The sequence below is a fragment of the Apostichopus japonicus genome, chromosome 19 (genome assembly GCF_037975245.1).
Source record: "Apostichopus japonicus isolate 1M-3 chromosome 19, ASM3797524v1, whole genome shotgun sequence".
NCBI classification, from domain to species: domain Eukaryota; kingdom Metazoa; phylum Echinodermata; class Holothuroidea; order Aspidochirotida; family Stichopodidae; genus Apostichopus; species Apostichopus japonicus.
Window position 1 is genome coordinate 7097896 of NC_092579.1, and position 17919 is coordinate 7115814.

The 17919-nt window shown below is 37.0% G+C and overlaps 1 protein-coding gene and 1 pseudogene across 8 annotated transcripts in view; both read right to left on the minus strand.

The window, feature by feature from the left end:
* Positions 1-17919, minus strand: part of LOC139960107 (rhomboid-related protein 3-like) — a 117296-nt gene that overhangs the window by 15718 nt on the left and 83659 nt on the right. For all 8 annotated transcript variants that reach the window (XM_071958219.1, XM_071958216.1, XM_071958215.1 and 5 more), the window contains 3 exons: positions 10657-10841; positions 7537-7649; positions 841-941 (listed from right to left, as the gene is read on the minus strand). In XM_071958219.1, the coding sequence (XP_071814320.1) occupies positions 841-941; positions 7537-7649; positions 10657-10841 (399 nt within the window). The remainder of the gene's footprint in view (positions 1-840; positions 942-7536; positions 7650-10656; positions 10842-17919) is intronic.
* On the minus strand, positions 1361-1572 carry LOC139960725 (U2 spliceosomal RNA; annotated as a pseudogene).

The following is a 17919-nucleotide window of genomic DNA, read 5'->3' on the forward strand; positions in this document are numbered from 1 at the left end:
AGTTAACTTTTTCAGAGCGCGGCACACAGTTTGGGGCGAGTCTTCAATGCCTTTAAAGTATATGTTGGGGTATATTTTGGACATGATTTTCAGAAATTCAGCAATGGGGGAGTTAAGATTTATGCCCCTTTTAAGTACACTTGCATGATATACTTGTACCAGACGTTCCTATCCAATCTATTCTCTCAGCACTGTACTCAAAAAACGGTAGTGCTGCAGGAAATCAGCCAGGGCTGCGTTAAAATTGAGACTAAATGTAAAAATCTTTAGAAGCTTTGTTAGGCACCAATCTAATTACTACATGGTTTTGTGATACACCAATTACATTTGGCTGATTCCTACACTCAGGTGTGAAATGTTTCTGTGAAACTCTGGTTTGACAGTTCATTTTAATTTAATACAGCTAGGAGGGCATTTACTTTTGTTATAATTGGCTTGTTAGCTGCCTGGGAGTACAGAGGTCATGCATGGTCATTTTATATACACTGACCTGTACACTCATTGCCAGAAAATTGCATGGGGTTTCTCGGGGTACTACTTGCATGTATTTGATCAAATTTTCCCGCGAGGTGATTCACAACGTATCTTCATCAAATTGTACACTAAAATTCACTAATATCAAACATCAAAGGAGGAAGGGAAATATCTTTGAATGATGGAATTGTTTCTCCTTTTCATTATTTTGAAATAAAAAATGTAACTGAAAATGGAGAATGATGTTAGCGATATGATTCCATTCATTACAAATTATTTTGACTATTGCTTGGACTGGTTAGTCATTTTTATTGTCCCTCGGGTTCCCTGTTTCCATCGCCGATTTAAGTCCGTCTGAAAACTTACTGATAAGGAATTGGCAAGGTGAGCACTCAAAAATGCGTATGAAATTGTTGATGACCCGCAGAGATATCCATTTCTATCCAACAGGCTTGTACCCATGGCCCCTGAAGAAAAGGAGAGAAAAATAAAAGTTTCAGGAGGATGGTTAAACAATTAGTATTACTTAACCTTGCTACAGTATTTGATATGATATGCAAGCCTCCATAAAATGCACATGACTCTTTTTGACTACCAAAAATAAAAACATATGAAAACTTGGAGAAATACCATACTTTGGACAGAATTAATAAACAGTGCTTTACATTTCATCAAGGTTAAAAGGCACACTAGGCTAGATTTGACTTAATACAGTACATACTTTTTGCCTCTGTGCCAAAATGTGCCACTTCAACTTTGTCAAAGGATTTGGAATTGGGTGACAAGTTTTTGAAGAGCACTACATTGCATGTCGATCTATGATTTTTGTAATGACTAATTTTTACGAGAGAAAAACTGACACCATGACTCCCTGAATAAATCTCAAATATATTGTTACGTAAAATACTTTTTATGAAAAGTCACCCAGGAAAGAACCTGGGCACGAAAACCAAACTACCTAATGACTGATCCGCTCTCAATCTTAGTCCCCTTGAATCGGGACTGTGACTGTGTGATCATCGTCGGGTGTGTATCACCATTCCCCTCGAAAGAGAACAGATACTACACATGATCTTGGCCAAAAGGCCGAGAAGCAATTGTTACATAAAATGTTCAGTTGTTTCCAACTTTATAATCCACTATCTTGTGTTTCTTAAAAGTGTCATTCTATATTTACACACAAAAAAAACAACAAAAATACTATCTACTCTGTTCTCATTGTAGTAGTCATTATCTGCAAACAGCAATTATTAGGCATCATTTGAACTGTGAAAGTGTGTGGGTACTAAAATAGCTTATTCACCATTCAATGCAGGCTAACTGAATCCCATGATTCTGTCATGTGTCACTCTTTGTCCCTCTACAGTTTATCTCCTACCTCTCCTCTTCCTCCTGTTGGTTTCTTTCTTCTCTCCATCCCTTGTCTACTAATCCTCTTACATCTATCTCTTTTGTGTTCACCCTGCTCATTAACCTGTCAGTATTCTGTGTGTGTATTTTGTCCCATCTGTTTAAAACTGTTACTTGTCATTCAGCCTTGAAGAAGATCCTGCTAGGATCGAAATGTCAGGCCCACTTCCATTTACACATGTGTAACTGGTAATTGAGCAAACCTGAACAAGTTTGAGGGAAGTGAGGGTGCTATGCCACAATGGGCACAGTGAACAGAACTTGGCAATTAACAACCAATGTCATTGGGAATGAAGGGGATCTGGATATTTTAAGTTATTTGTTTAATACAGACATGTAACATGTGACATATTAAATTACTCTAATTTGTGATCAAATTAATTTAATTAATTATTTGAAATTAATTCACATTTTGGTTTCACTCATTATTTCTAATGTGACAAGATGGAAACTATGGAGCCAGACTTGCAAATCAATTCCAAAACTTATCTTCTTTTTGATGCATTTAAGTATATTCCCTTCTTGTATTTTAAATGTTTATCTTTATGTGCAATTTTTTGTTTGTATGCAGATGAAGATTGATATCTTGCCGAATAAAATAAAATCAAATCAAACTGATGGCTGATCTCAGATTCCGGAATAGGATAAAACTTAGCACGAGTACATGGAATCAGTCATTTGGTATCAAGTCCAACATGGACTCAACTGAACTGAGCGCTCATCTCCCAAAGTAAAAAGCCACAGGTGAATGACTAGATGGACTTTTGGAGTAGTTTTCTTTTGATAATACTGTGTGATTTGTTGCCTATGATTGTTAATAACGAACACCATTCAGTTACTTCCGGCTGAACAATACTGCCCAATGTCTATGTTCAACATTGTTAGCGTTTTGGCCCCACTGCAAAACTTGATACTAAATATCTTATAGGTTTCTCTCAATTAACTTCTAACAGGAACATGTAACACTCTCGTTTTAAACTTATAAGGTAGTGACATTTCACTGCTTGCTACATAGATGATGAATTGGAGCTTTGCTGAAACTAATCAATGGCGGAGCCACCTGATGATGCTAGAACGGTATACGACTACCATCATTCTAGCAGAAATTTATCAGCCAAGGTTGTATGAATTGCTCTAGTTCTCAGAGTATACAAAAAAAATACATTTGCCAGCTAGCCCAGCAACTATATTCCAGGATGAATTGTTGCAGCAGCTTGCAAGGTTACGATAGGGTAGCGCTCTTATCACAAAAGTAGGTGAAGCAAGGAAGGCCCAGGGAAACGGAGCACAGAGCAGCATCGCTCCATGGAATCCAGATTCGTGAGTTTTTTCTGTGAAATAACGGTTTGCTCAATCAACCTGTCAATTTGCCCACATCTGAAATAGCTGTTTAAAGTTCTTTCAAAGTTACAAATATTACACCTATAAATTACTAATTCCTCAAAGAAATTCTAAGAGAGTGTCATAAAGTTTGGAAGTAGAAATGTGACCATTTCTACATACCTAGCACTTTTAGAGTGACAGTTAGATATAGAAAGCCTTGCAAATAAGTTATTTTTTTCTTCAAAATTTTACAACAGATTCTCCCAAGGAAGTCAATCACAGTAGAGCAATCTTTCATGATATTCAAATTCCTGAGTTTAAAGGGTGTGAAGACTCGCGCAAAAAGAAATGTCTAATGCCGGTAATCTGACCAAGTTTTGAATGAGGTGTAACAGAAGTGTTAGACACCACCATCGATCCCAGAAAATACACACACAGCTTGATACCGTCGGTAATTAGACACTAGTGTACAGTCAGTACATACAGCTGCGGTCAATACCCACAAGGTATCACGTTTCATTACTTTCTGCAGTTTGTAGCGACACAAACAAAACGTCACTTGCAAGCAACAGAAAGTTAACTTTTTCAGATGGCCGCAGGCGGTTTGGGGCGAGTCTTCAATGCCTTTAAGGTTAAATCCATTTGCAGGATCAGCCTGTCACTTTGGTAACACCTAAAACAGTTTTGACGTTCCTTCAAATTTATGAATTATTACAGATTTAATTATACAAACAAAGACAGAGAAATTCACAAAGTGTGGTGTAAAATGTTCATTTAATGTGAACAGTTTAACATATCTAGCAAAATCTTGAAATGAAAGCCAGATAAAGTTAGAGTTTTCTTGCAAATAACTTTTTTCCAAAGTTTGTCAGCAGATTCTCCTCACAGTTTTCTGCTAATATTTTCATAACAACAGCTTGCCAAATTACGATAGAAAGTGTTGCATGGCCATGCATGATGACATCAGCATTTTGATGCATGCATCCCATGGATAAATTAGGCTGTAGAGACAGAGAGAATGGTTGATAAAACTTTGTTGATTCATACTTAGTAAAAATTCCTAAATCCTATTGGTCCATTCAGGTCAGCTGACCATGGTTAATCCTGTGAGTAACGCACGGTAAAATTACGGGGCATCACTTTAATAAATCTTTGGTTATATGTAACCAAAAATGTTTTGTTTTATGATTTTTCCCCCACACAAATGGTAGTGTATGAATGAACGGGGTTAATCAACGGTCTAGCGTGCATTACTCACATGATTAATGCACTCCGGGTGTTAATGCTATCGCTGGATGCACTCGGGCTCCGCCCTCCTGCATCGCTTGCATTATCCCCCGATCGTGCATTAATCCTGTGAGTAACGCACGCTAGACCGTTGATTAACCCCTTACTCTTCTTCAAAGTTCCCAGAATGGAAATGACATTTGCCAGTGGATTATGACAGGACCATCTGTTTCCATATCTGAAATAGCTATAATCACAGTCAACAAGCCATTATTCATCCTGCTATTTTCTCCTGTGTCATGACAAGCCCTCTGAATACAACAGTTACTTCTAATCCATCACTGGATGCCTGCATCATCATCATCATCTCATCCGCATGTGTGACTATTTCATTGGATAAACAATCTTCAGTTAATATGAGAAAAAGATATAGACATCTTCCCGGCAGTACAATATATTTACACGTTAAACATTTCCCTTTTTGTGTCTGGTTTTGGTTATGCACAGACCGCAAAGAAAATGATCCATTTTTGTTTCTTTTTTTTGGGGTGGGGAGGGGGGTGGGGGAAGGATGATATCTATATATTTTTTTAAGTAAGAAGGTCATCTCCGTCCGTGACAGGCCTGTAGACTGAAATCAAGCCAAAAGCATCAATTTTAAGCCAACTGGCTGTGAGGTTTAACGACAGTGCCAAGTTAAAGGACTAAGATGAAGTTCATTAATACCAAAGATCAAAATAAAAATAAATAAAATAAAACTGGTAGCAAACTGCTTATCCACTAGAGAGCCAATTTAAAAAAAAATTTAATACCAAAGATAACATTTCTATTTATAGCTGCCTTTCTTCTTTTTTTTCCCATTCATCTCAGTATTCATATCACACTGTGCCTTGTTAAAACATTTTTATTTTACTTTTGCTACTCAGCGACATCATTTTGCTTTGTTTTTTTAATAGATAATCGATATTAAATCCTCGGCAAGTGTTTTTTTTCTGGGGGCTTGGGAGTGCATGGTTATGAACATGCCACAATGTTTTCTCCTCTTGACATATTTGTTTTTATCTCTGCATCTATAGTTACTTTTTCAAATTTTAAATTAATCATCAGAATTATCATCATTATCATCATTGAATCAGCTAGCTATAATGAAGGAAGTTTGGTTTATGAGTAATCCTGTCTCTAATTGATCGATGATAATCAAATTACTCATTCCAACATTCGGGAAACTCATGAATAGGTAAAGGAGTTATGAATATTTTTTGCTGTGAAATTACAATAATTATGATTATTATTAAATTACCACATGATGACTTTAATACTTGTGTCAACTACTTGTGACTGCATGTGCACATATAAGTATTTTTGATATGATAGTATTTGTTAGTGGAGTTCATAGAAGTGTTTTGCATTTGGTCGGTTACATTTCCAACCTACTGTATTACGCAATAAAATTAATTACTTTAATTGTCATAATGACCTTAATACTTGTTTAAAATACTTGTTTATGTGCATAATTCTCTTCTATATGCTAGTAATTTAGCTGAATTCAAAGGAGCATTTTGTTTTGTAACTGCAAATTTTCCAAAATATTGTATAATTATATGAATAAAGATTACCCTTGGTCTAGATAAGACTCATGCAATATTGACCCAACAAAAGAAGGGTATATCAGCTTGTAATTAATGAATCCTTTTGATCCAGAAGGTTTTGTTACATAGATATTTTCATGTTGTTACTATAAACTCATGTACAGAAAGCAAATTTGAACAGTTTTTCAAAACCTTTAACTTCTTCCTGATTTGAAAATCACATCAAAAGGTTTATCAAAATCAACTCTGGATAGAGAGAGCTGCTTTATGTTATAGTCCAAGATGAGGGAAGGTCTCTCTGCTAATTATCAAATGAATAAAGTGATAAAGTATCGTGACAGTTGAAGGCTTCATAGATCTATAGGAAACAGATTAAAGTATCTCTCTCACACTTTCAAGTTTATACATCATGGTTGTTCTCCTTTAATGCAAATTCCATCCCCCCCTAACCATCCAGCTTATGCATCTGGGTTCTCCTTAATACTAGGTGCATTCCCCATCCCCACCTCCCTGCTTATCTTCTCCATTAGTACTATGTCTTGCCTTTCCCATCCGCATATGTCCCAGCTTATGCACCTTTCATCTCCATCCTCTATACACAAGCAGGATCACCGCTATATCAGAGCGAGAAAGATATAGAATATGAATATTTGCCTTAAAGATCAAATTCACTGCTCAGAAATAACGAATCTATTAAGATTCTCAAGTGACTTTGCAACCAAAACAGGAAATTAAGATCAAACGCCAACCAGCCCAGAACCACTAGTTATAATTATCTGATAATTTAAGCAGCTTCCAGGGGTTCTCATTCATCAGCTGGTTCAGTTCTAGAATCTTGCTGCAGGCATAAACAAGAAGCGAGGAGGACTATTAGAGGATTTCCCTGAACGCCCTCTATGTAATCAACGTGGAGTTGATTTCCTAGTTGTGCCTCTATACTATATATTACTATGTCTGGTGTGCTGGGTAAGTGATATACAGTTGGATATTCTGCAGTATATATATACACCTCTATGGAAATGATCATTGTTATTAACGACTCACTGCACATAGAGAAATTATACACACTTTACCTGTGACTGATGTGTACACGCTTGATATATAGGTTACTGTGCATACTTCTACACTAATACAACCCACATTATGTGGACATGTTCCGGGGACTGGAGGATGTCCACATATATGGAATGAAGAATCCAAATCTCATCTTCCCTGCGGCATATTGTACATACGTTACACATGATGATGCAAAATGCCAGATGGCTTTTGTAATCTTACCAAGGGTGACATATGGACATCATGAATGCCTTCTATATTTTTTCCCCGAACCTATTACAAAATGTCAGACCCATCGATCAGCTTTGCTATGTAACTTCCATAACCTGATACTGACAGGTATTTTTACTATGCATATGGATGCATATATATCTGTTCTCCAATATGATTGCAATACCCTGTCGGCGCACAATCCAGGTCATATAATTTAACCCATGTGATCGGCAGTAAAGCTTACCAAGGGTGACAGCTGCGACGTACATGCCACCTATCCTCCTGGAACCATGTATAATTTCAAGCGGAAAGCCAATCAGCAAGTGGATGGACAAGTTGAACAGTAAATGCTCAATTCTGAAGAAATAACAATGAAAAAAACCCAATGTTGATGAATTCAATACGTCAGTCAGATCAGCATGGTACTTGTAATCAAAGAGTAGCATGTTTATGTTTAATATGGGAGATTCAAGAAGATCCCAAATAATTATCTTCAGCAAATATCATAGAGCTGTTTGTGATCAACAGCTCCCCTAAACATCCAAGGGAAATTTGTCTGTTTGCATTGGGAGATACTGGGGTTTCAAAAGTTGTGTTGAGGCTGGCTGTTTATCAATTGATACATGTGTGATGACATATGTAGTGAAAGGCCTAACTGTGTGTGTTTTTTTAATTTTTTTATTAATTTACAAATCACAACATTTTCTACAAAGAAATAAGGTTTATATTTTTTTGTAAATAGAAAACAATTAAACTGGGAATACCTTAAACCCTAAATCAATATTTGATTTCATCACAATTCAGGGAGAATTTAATTAGAGAATAAAGAGGGAAAGCAACAAAAAAAGTGAAAGTAAAAAAAAGATGCATTTGTCTGAACTAACAAAAGGTACATCAGATTTTTTTCGGTAAATTTGTGATAAAATCGAAAAGGTAGGTGCAAATTTTGTCACTTAAATTTGCAAGAAATGGATGACCTGAGATGGTTGTGTGACTTTTTAATGTCTATAATAATCTTCTGTATTTGGCGATAATTAACAAGTTCACATGTTCTGTGCCATTTTGTTTTTTTTCTCCTAGGAAGAAGCAGTTGATATTGCGATCAAAGCCTCCACCAAGGAATCATATTTCATATATTTATTACCTCCATGGTTCGATAAGAAAAACAACAACTGTCGGTCATTATAGCGCCAATGTGCTCGATGAAAACCATTAATGAATTCTTATCTGCCAAAGAACTAGAGCAAGACCAATTTTAAAATCAGAAAGTTGAACAAAAAAAAAAAAAAAAAAAAAAAAGGGGGGGGTGAAAGAAAATAAAATAAAATTATACAAAACAAGTCAATTCAACTGGCATATAGAAATAATAAAGGAAAATAGATTTCACAGCTGCAAAATAAGTTAGCGTGGATGCACACACACACACACACTCACCAACAAGGAGAAGAAGAAGGCTAAAAACATATAAACTCTGTACTCTTATAAAACTACCTCCAGCCAGAAATGTGCATTTGAATTTCAAATGAGGTTTATTTCTAGATTTCTGGAACCCAAGATGTGCACTATAGATGTATATCTACTGCTTGCTTCGAGTTAAATATGTATGATTAACATTACACGACATGATTGAAACCATGTTCACAACGATATATCTATGTCAAAGGATTAATTATGCTCAAATTACAAATTTAATAATTGATCATCTTTTCGATTAGAGGTACTGTGGTCTAACGAAGAAACCGAACAAAATCTCGACATAATCGTGCAATCTTTTAAGATGTGATTTGTAAAACCTCCGCTTTCACGGCTTTACCTCCAGTCTCATAATAAATTTAAAGACTGGGGACCTATATATATTAGCTGCAATAAGCATATTATCTGAAAGGGATTCCAAGAATTAAAGTCGCATGCTTATCACACTGATTGCAGACATTCTGCCAGTAGAGTTGCTGATGGTATTAGTTTCCTTTGTGTAAACTATACATTTAAAAATAAATCATAAATATGTGACAAATATTTATTCCTGGCGAATCTTGATTTAGTAGGGGGTTTGGGTTTTACCTGCTTAAAAGGTGGTCATCAACTATCATCCTCAAATTTCAGCATGCAAAAATTGCTTACAAAAGCTTCTAGAGCCACTTTATTGGAAGTTCAGACCGTCTAGGTTCAGTGCCCTCCCAAAAACAAATTGTGCAATTTTTAGAGTTAAAAAAAACAATACTCAAACAAAAACTTTTCTTACAAAGGACGAAACTTATTATGTTATTGCACCGACCATCACAATAACCAGTTGTTTTCTCACTAACAAGGTCACATGAATCGCTAGTGCTTAAACTTCACCACTATCCTGCATGAATTTCAATTTCATATTTCAACACTCTTATTAAGATAACATTATCTAAGCAAAAGGATTTTCAAATTTCAAGTTTTTGTATAACTTTTTCATCCGTCTCAATTAAAAGCATGAATATCGGACAGTTTTTAGTCCAAAAATTCTTGAACATAAAGGTACTTCAAGTTACAAAATATAGCACCAGATTGCATCTAAGGACCCTTAAGTAATCATAAATTTTGCAATGGGGAGGGGGACACCACTCCCTTTAGACCCTCCCCCAGGGTGGCATTCACAAATAAACATTGTGCCGCCCCTAATTTAGTGCTGTGCCCTCCCTGTGCCCCCCAGTTTGAAATGTCTGGCGATGCCACTGTCTAGGTAACTGAAAGACATCAAGGATTTATCTCAAGTCGTTAATATAATCACCATTCTGTCTTTGGTCTGCTATTTTTAGAAAGCTATCAGTATTCTTCAAAATTAGATTGCAATTGATCCAAACTGTGAAAGACAACACCTAGATTTCTTTCATCAAATCAAAGATTAATGTGGCATAAATTAATGTAATAATGTAATAAATAATGCATGTAAATTTGACTGGATCCCCAACATGCCCTCACCCAGACAATTTTTATTGTCAGTACGAGACCAATTAAAGAATAGATTTTGCAACTTTTATTTCACTAGACTTTACTGATCAAACCTTACTATGATATACATGTAATACAAAATGTACATATATGGGATGGGATATATCTGACAGGTGCAAGATTGCGGTCGAAATTTTTTTCCCCCACGCTGAATTGAAAACTTTTGTGAGATAGATATGACCCTGTGGGCTATTGAGGACCACCGTTGCAGTGTATTCGGGAACTCTACTGATTACCTTTGAAAAACTTTCTGTTTTTGTCTGTGAAGGATAAAACTGTGTTCACACACAGGATTTAATTTGGAACAGGGCTACAATGAGATCAGAGTTAAAGGTTGGTATTAAACTTACATAGAGCGAGTGTGAACCCTTGTGATACTCACCCAGCGTGTATTAAGCAGTGAGTTGCAAACCTCCAAAACTGCAACTGATCCTTTGGTGAGTAGATCCATAGACTTGAATTAAGTACTGGACCAGCCAGTACAAATTCCCCCAAGGTCACGTTGTGGGTCGTATTCAAACGTCGCTTGCTGATGTAGTCTATGGTGGAACCTGTATAAAATGCAAACTGTAAAGAGAGAGAGAGACGAGGAGAGTAAAAACAAAAAGTAACTGAAATGTCTCGATCCTCTGACATTGTGTTCTAGCTGATAGTCATATTTTCTTCAATAAGTCTTCTGTTCTTTGTTATTAAACTGATTCCATTGTAGGAATCAACATCCAGGCATGATATGTGGAGGCATCATTCATGTAAAACTCAAGAGAACTATATATATAATACAAATATTGGATTTGTGAAAATACAAATATGATGGACCAAAAAAACTTAATTATGTACATAAAGCAAGAATGCAATATCACCCTGAGGTATATTGAAAGTTGAAATCTCTTCAGTTTTTGACTTTCACTAAAGTTTAGTAGGAAAATTTAGATAACGCTCCAGAGTGGGCTCCTTAATGGCAAAATGTTATGAGAGCATTGTGTAAAATAGTTATTATAACTGTATGTGCCAAATGAAGATAGAGTGAGCATAAATGAATGTTAAAGTAGCCTTGTAATATATTGCTCAAACAGCCCGCAAAATAAATTAATTAAATATGTAAACTTGTTTCAAGACATTCAGGGGGCTAGGAAGCTCCAAGGGGGGTGGGGGCAAAACATTAGAGGGGCACTGTCTCATTCCACAACCGCCACTTGTTATGCTATAAACCGATACACACCAGCCATATCACTTAAATATGTATCATGTGTTAGTATGCTATCAATGTTATTATGGTGCGCTGCAACCTTGATTTTTTATTTATTGAGTTTGTTTATTGTTAACAGTGCTACAAAAAGATATGGGATGCCATTTTAAAAATAGCATGTACGGACTAAAAATAAATTGTTAAATAAAATATTAAAATTTACAAAGGCTTAAGATATATCCAAAAGACAGTTCTTCATCAATGGGGCACATTTTATTTGCCAGTAGGGCACATTTGCTATTTTTGAAAAAAGTGTGGGGGCACTTCGCCCCCTTCCCCGGCTCCTGCCCCCTGAAGACATTGAATTTCTTTCAAAATTCCCAATCAGTACATGCAATCAACAATACTCTTAAAAGGTGCAAGCTGTTTAGTGTCCAAATGCCCCGGTTACCGACATGCCAGAGATCAGTGTTTCAAATTTTGTAGCAGTTCTGAAGTCTCTGAATTTTGTCCCAACATTAAATAATACATTGGTTTCTGTACACAAAAACTGCTTTACATCTTTTACACTTGTATAGCAAGTTGCCCATGGATCTTGCACATATATGCATTGTGTGATCTGATATCGGATGTATAATAATTCACAGCTGACATGGACAAACCTTTTATAACTTTATTCCTAGAAAACAATATTTAAACTGTACTCATGTATATAACTCTGATTACATCAGTAAACACTTTTACTTATAGCTGGTAGCTCTTCTACATCATTTACATTTATCTCATGCTAAGCTAAAACTTTCACAAACTATATCAGTTCCCTGCTAAACTATTAAGTTGACTCATTATTGTCTGAGAATTTCCAATTCATCAGACACACAAGGAAAGAAAAAGACAAATTGAATCCATTTGATCAAAAAAAAAAAGTCCAAAATATTCATACATGAAAGGGGCATATATATATTTAATCTGACTAGCATTTCCCTGGTCACAATAACTGAACAGCTGGCTTTGTGAATGATCCTCTCCAACTACTGAAAGTATCATTCTATTAGGAGGTGTGTAAACTTTCTCTCTGTATCTGTGCTTTAGGCCATTTTTTGTAAAACCAATTAATTAAAATGATCTCATAAATATTTCAGCATCTTAATTTATTGCAACAACCATTGGAACATTATCAAAGCAACCGTTGAAGAAACATTGAACCAGTGAAAAGTCTTACACATGGTAATTTAATAGTTTGATAAGCGAACTTTCTTTCTTTTTTTTGGTTGTGAACTTATGTAACTTGATTACTTGATACATAGACTATGTCCTGTTTCCTGTTAGTTGTCATGAGTTCATTGTTCCATTCCCACCCCTCCATGTCGTCTAGAAAACAGGGCAGGTTTGGATGGAGCAGAAAAGATACTTCTCTTAGACTTTCATAAAAATAATTTCTTTTCCAGATCTTTTGTTTTCATTAAATATTTTTATTTCAATCCATGCGAAAATGTTGTTCAAAGTCACACCTTGATGGATAGCATTGCCAATGCAATGAAACTATTTATTTGATGATATGCTGGTTGCTATGGTATTTCTTTAGATGATAGCTGCTTGTAAACAGGTCATTATGTTACATATTGAAAAGTTAAGCTTTGTTGCAAACATGATCCTTAGGAAAAGAACTTCATGAGCAAATGGACCAATCACCAACAATCATGGCACCACTGCAATGATGGGCATCATCGCCATGATGGGTGCCCCTGGCATGATAGGCACCATTGCCATTGCTGTGATGGGCACCACTGTTATTATGGAACATCATTGCCCAGATGGAGCGCAATTGTCATTGCTAAGATGGGTACCACTGCCATAATAGGTGCCAATGCTGTGATGGGCACCATTGCCATGAGTCTCATTTTCAATGAACACCATTGCCCTGATGGACTGCTTATTTGCCATTGCTTTGATGGTTATTACTGCCACGATGGAGTGAAATTGCGATGTCCTTGTAGAGTTATTGCTATGATTGAGTGTACCATTGTTTTATCATGGTGGATGCCATTGCTATGATTGGGGGACACTGCTACATTATTGGAGACAACCATTCCCATGATGGAGTGCACTTGCCATGTTCTGGTAGAGTTATTGCCATGATTGAGTACCATGTTTTTGTCATGGTGGATGCCATTGCTATGATTGAGTACCATTGTTCTGTCATGGTGGATGTCATTGCTATGATCGAGTACCATTGTTCTGTCATGGTGGATGCCATTGCTATGATTGAGTACCATCATTTTATCATGGTGGATGCCATTGCTTTGATTGGGGGATACTGCTTCATTGTTGGAGATATCCATTGCCATAATGGAGTGCACTTGCCATGTTCTTGTAGAGTTATTGCCATGATTGAGTACCATTGTTATATCATGGTGGATGCCATTGCTATGATCGAGTACCATTGTTCTGTCATGGTGGATGCCATTGCTATGATTGAGTACCATCATTTTATCATGGTGGATGCCATTGCTTTGATGACACTGCTACATTGTTGGAGATATCCATTGCCATGATGGAGTGCACTTGCAATGTTCTTGTAGAGTTATTGCCATGATTGAGTACCATTGTTTTGTCATGGTGGATGCCATTGCTTTGATTTGGGGACACTGCTACATTGTTGGAGATATCCATTGCCATGATAGAGTGCACTTGCAATGTTCTTGTAGAGTTATTGCCATGATTGAGTACCATTGTTATATCATGGTGGATGCCATTGCTATGATCGAGTACCATTGTTCTGTCATGGTGGATGCCATTGCAATGATTGAGTACCATCATTTTATCATGGTGGATGCCATTGCTTTGATTTGGGGACACTGCTACATTGTTGGAGATATCCATTGCCATGATGGAGTGCACTTGCAATGTTCTTGTAGAGTTATTGCCATGATTGAGTACCATTGTTATATCATGGTGGATGCCATTGCTATGATCGAGTACCATTGTTCTGTCATGGTGGATGCCATTGCTATGATTGAGTACCATCATTTTATCATGGTGGATGCCATTGCTTTGATTTGGGGACACTGCTACATTGTTGGAGATATCCATTGCCATGATGGAGTGCACTTGCAATGTCCTTGTAGAGTTATTGCCATGATTGAGTACCACTGTTTTGTCATGGTGGATGCCATTGCTATGATTGAGTACCATTGTTTTATCATGGTGGATGCCATTGGGGGACACTGCTACATTGTTGGATATGTCCATTGCCATGATGGAGTGCACTTGCCATGTTCTTGTAGAGTTATTGCCATAATTGAGTACCATCGTTTTTGTCATGGTGGATGCCATTGCGATGATTGGGGGAAACTGCTACATTGTTGGATATGTCCATTGCCATGATGGAGTGCACTTGCCATGTTCTTGTAGAGTTATTGCTACGACTGAGTACCATCGTTTTTGTCATGGTGGATGCCATTGCTATGATTGAGTACCATTGTTTTATCATGGTGGATGCCATTGCTATGATTGAGTACCATTGTTCTGTCATGGTGGATGCCATTGCTATGATTGAGTACCATTGTTTTATCATGGTGGATGCCATTGCTTTGATTGGGTACCATTGTTTTATCATGGTGGATGCCATTGCTTTGATTGAGTACCATTGTTTTATCATGGTGGATGCCATTGCTATGATTGAGTACCATTGTTCTGTCATGGTGGATGCCATTGCTATGATTGAGTACCATCGTTTTTGTCATGGTGGATGTCATTGCTATGATTGAGTACCATTGTTCTGTCATGGTGGATGTCATTGCTATGATTGAGTACCATTGTTCTGTCATGGTGGATGCCATTGCTTTGATTGAGTACCATTGTTTTATCATGGTGGATGCCATTGCTTTGATTGAGTACCATTGTTTTATCATGGTGGATGCCATTGCTATGATTGAGTACCATCGTTTTTGTCATGGTGGATGCCATTGCTATGATTGAGTACCATTGTTCTGTCATGGTGGATGCCATTGCTATGATTGAGTACCATTGTTTTATCATGGTGGATGCCATTGCTTTGATTGAGTACCATCGTTTTTGTCATGGTGGATGCCATTGCTATGATTGAGTACCATCGTTTTTGTCATGGTGGATGTCATTGCTATGATTGAGTACCATTGTTCTGTCATGGTGGATGCCATTGCAATGATTGAGTACCCTTGTTGTATCATGGTGGATGCCATTGCCATGATGAAGAGACACTGCTACATTGTTGGAGATGTCCATTGCCATTATGGTTGTGCAATTGACATGACAGAACTTCCTTCCATTGAAGCTTCATTACTATGATGGAGTGGCATATAAATTGCTATCTTAGAGTACCATTGCCACACTGACCTCATTCTCATATTCCTTCCATCAGAAAGTTTGAACATGCTGTTTGCTTGTAGCAATTGATATAAAATTATGCAACATCTGCCAGAGCAGATCTGTAGAGGGGGTGAGAATCTTCAGGATAAACCTTTGGCATTTTTCAGCGTGCTAACATTCTAGTCCCAATCCTGATGATCTATAAAGGGAGATTTTGGGACTGGCGACATACTCATATGTTATTAATAGAGTAACATGATATTTTTCTTTTCATTTTATGGAATAACTGACTTGAGTCACCACGCCTTAATGGTGCGGAATAGTAAACACCGTTCCCATATGAGTAAATCTGCTGGAAATTGAGAAAATGCATATGATAATACCGAATACAAGAAAATGAAACGTTAACGTTAACCATATATGATGTACTCTGCCATCGATGCCCATCAATCATTGTCTGTATAGGGCGATCTGGCCAGTTAATCTGCCAAACAAGGAATGCCATATGTGTAATCCTTCAACAATTTATGGATCCTCCCACAGTTGTGTTCGACTTGGGATGTTTTATGGTAAACAATCATTCATGCACATCTCTTACCTGTGATTCCTACCTGGAAGTAATAATGCCGCTGTTTATGAAACTAATAATAAACTTCGCCGGGCCTCCTCGTTGTGGGGATGAATCGCTCATCATATAGTACCCTTTACCTAGCTGGCATAATTGTTACAACATTCTGATGTATATATATATTTATCCAATCCCTCATTTGTAGAAGAATTGGTCAGGGCTCAAAATTTGGTTTAATTTACCTGCTATGTGCCGGTGGATTTCCTTGCTTGCCAGTATATAGAGGGAGCAGTTGCAGTTTTCTGCGGGCAGAGACATTATTGAACATATAGACACATCACAAATCAGCTGTCGCAGAATGTTCATGATTCGGCGGCACTTACATTAAGGCCCAGGTTACCTGAGAGCTTTTATCATCAGCAAAGATTCTCAGGCTGCTCCAATAAGCCCATACAATGTCACTGATAATGTGAATGTCTTTTATTCCGGAATATGCCAGAAACTTGATTCTAACAGGTAGGAGTTTATATGTAAAAGTGCTTGCTTTTGTAGCAAGTGGCCTAAAATTGTGAAAATCTAGGGGCTTGTTGGTCGGTACACTTTCTGTTTTCCCCAATGGGTCATTTTGAAAAGGGTTTGTATGGAGAATAGTCAAGTATAGAGAGTGGCAATATATCAAAGCACAACGGTATAATGTACTGAACGTACAGTAAAATGCCAGCTAAGATGGTTATAAAAGTCAATTATTACTTAAAGCAACTGAAGTCTGAAAGCTACAGTGTGACAGCTACAAGCATGTTATATATGGTCTGTTGATTTTACTGGTACATATGTGAATATCAAATCAAACATGCTATCAATCGGATTTTGAAGGTTTTCGCATGGACATCCAAAGTTTCATTTTTGCATTTTTATCACTTTTTTGTAAAAACATATCCAATAAAAACAAATGTACCTCAGTGTTGGATAGCAGGGACGTATTTCTGGTGATGGAGCAATGCATCCGTTCGTTAATGTATACCTCGTATATATACAAGATAAAGCAGAGTTAACCTGCTCCAAAGGACAAACAAAGCCTGATTGCTTCAGCTTTCCGCAAATTTTTCATCCCTTCCCCCCCCCCCAACCCCCTTTCTTCTTTCAGGTTTCTGCTACCGGCACAGCCACCAAATGGATTAAGCTATAAGAGCTTGCCAAATTGAGTAACCAAATGACTTGTCTCTCTGTTTGCTGAAGAGAACGATAAATTTGAAAAAAGAAACAAAGTAATCAGAACATCCAGCTTTATAGGCCTACAACTGTATATTAATACTGTAATCAAATACATGCAGGTGTCAGAATCATGATCCTTCACAGAAACCAATATGCCCAGCTAACTTCCTAATGAGATCATATTTTGAAATGCTTTCAAACTGTTCTTTAAAGGGACTATCCTAAAGATCTATCTTGCATTGGATCGGCCACCATTTTGATGATTGAACGAAGGAAGAGAACAAGAGTACATGCAGTATATAGACACAATCAATTGGCATAATGATTGA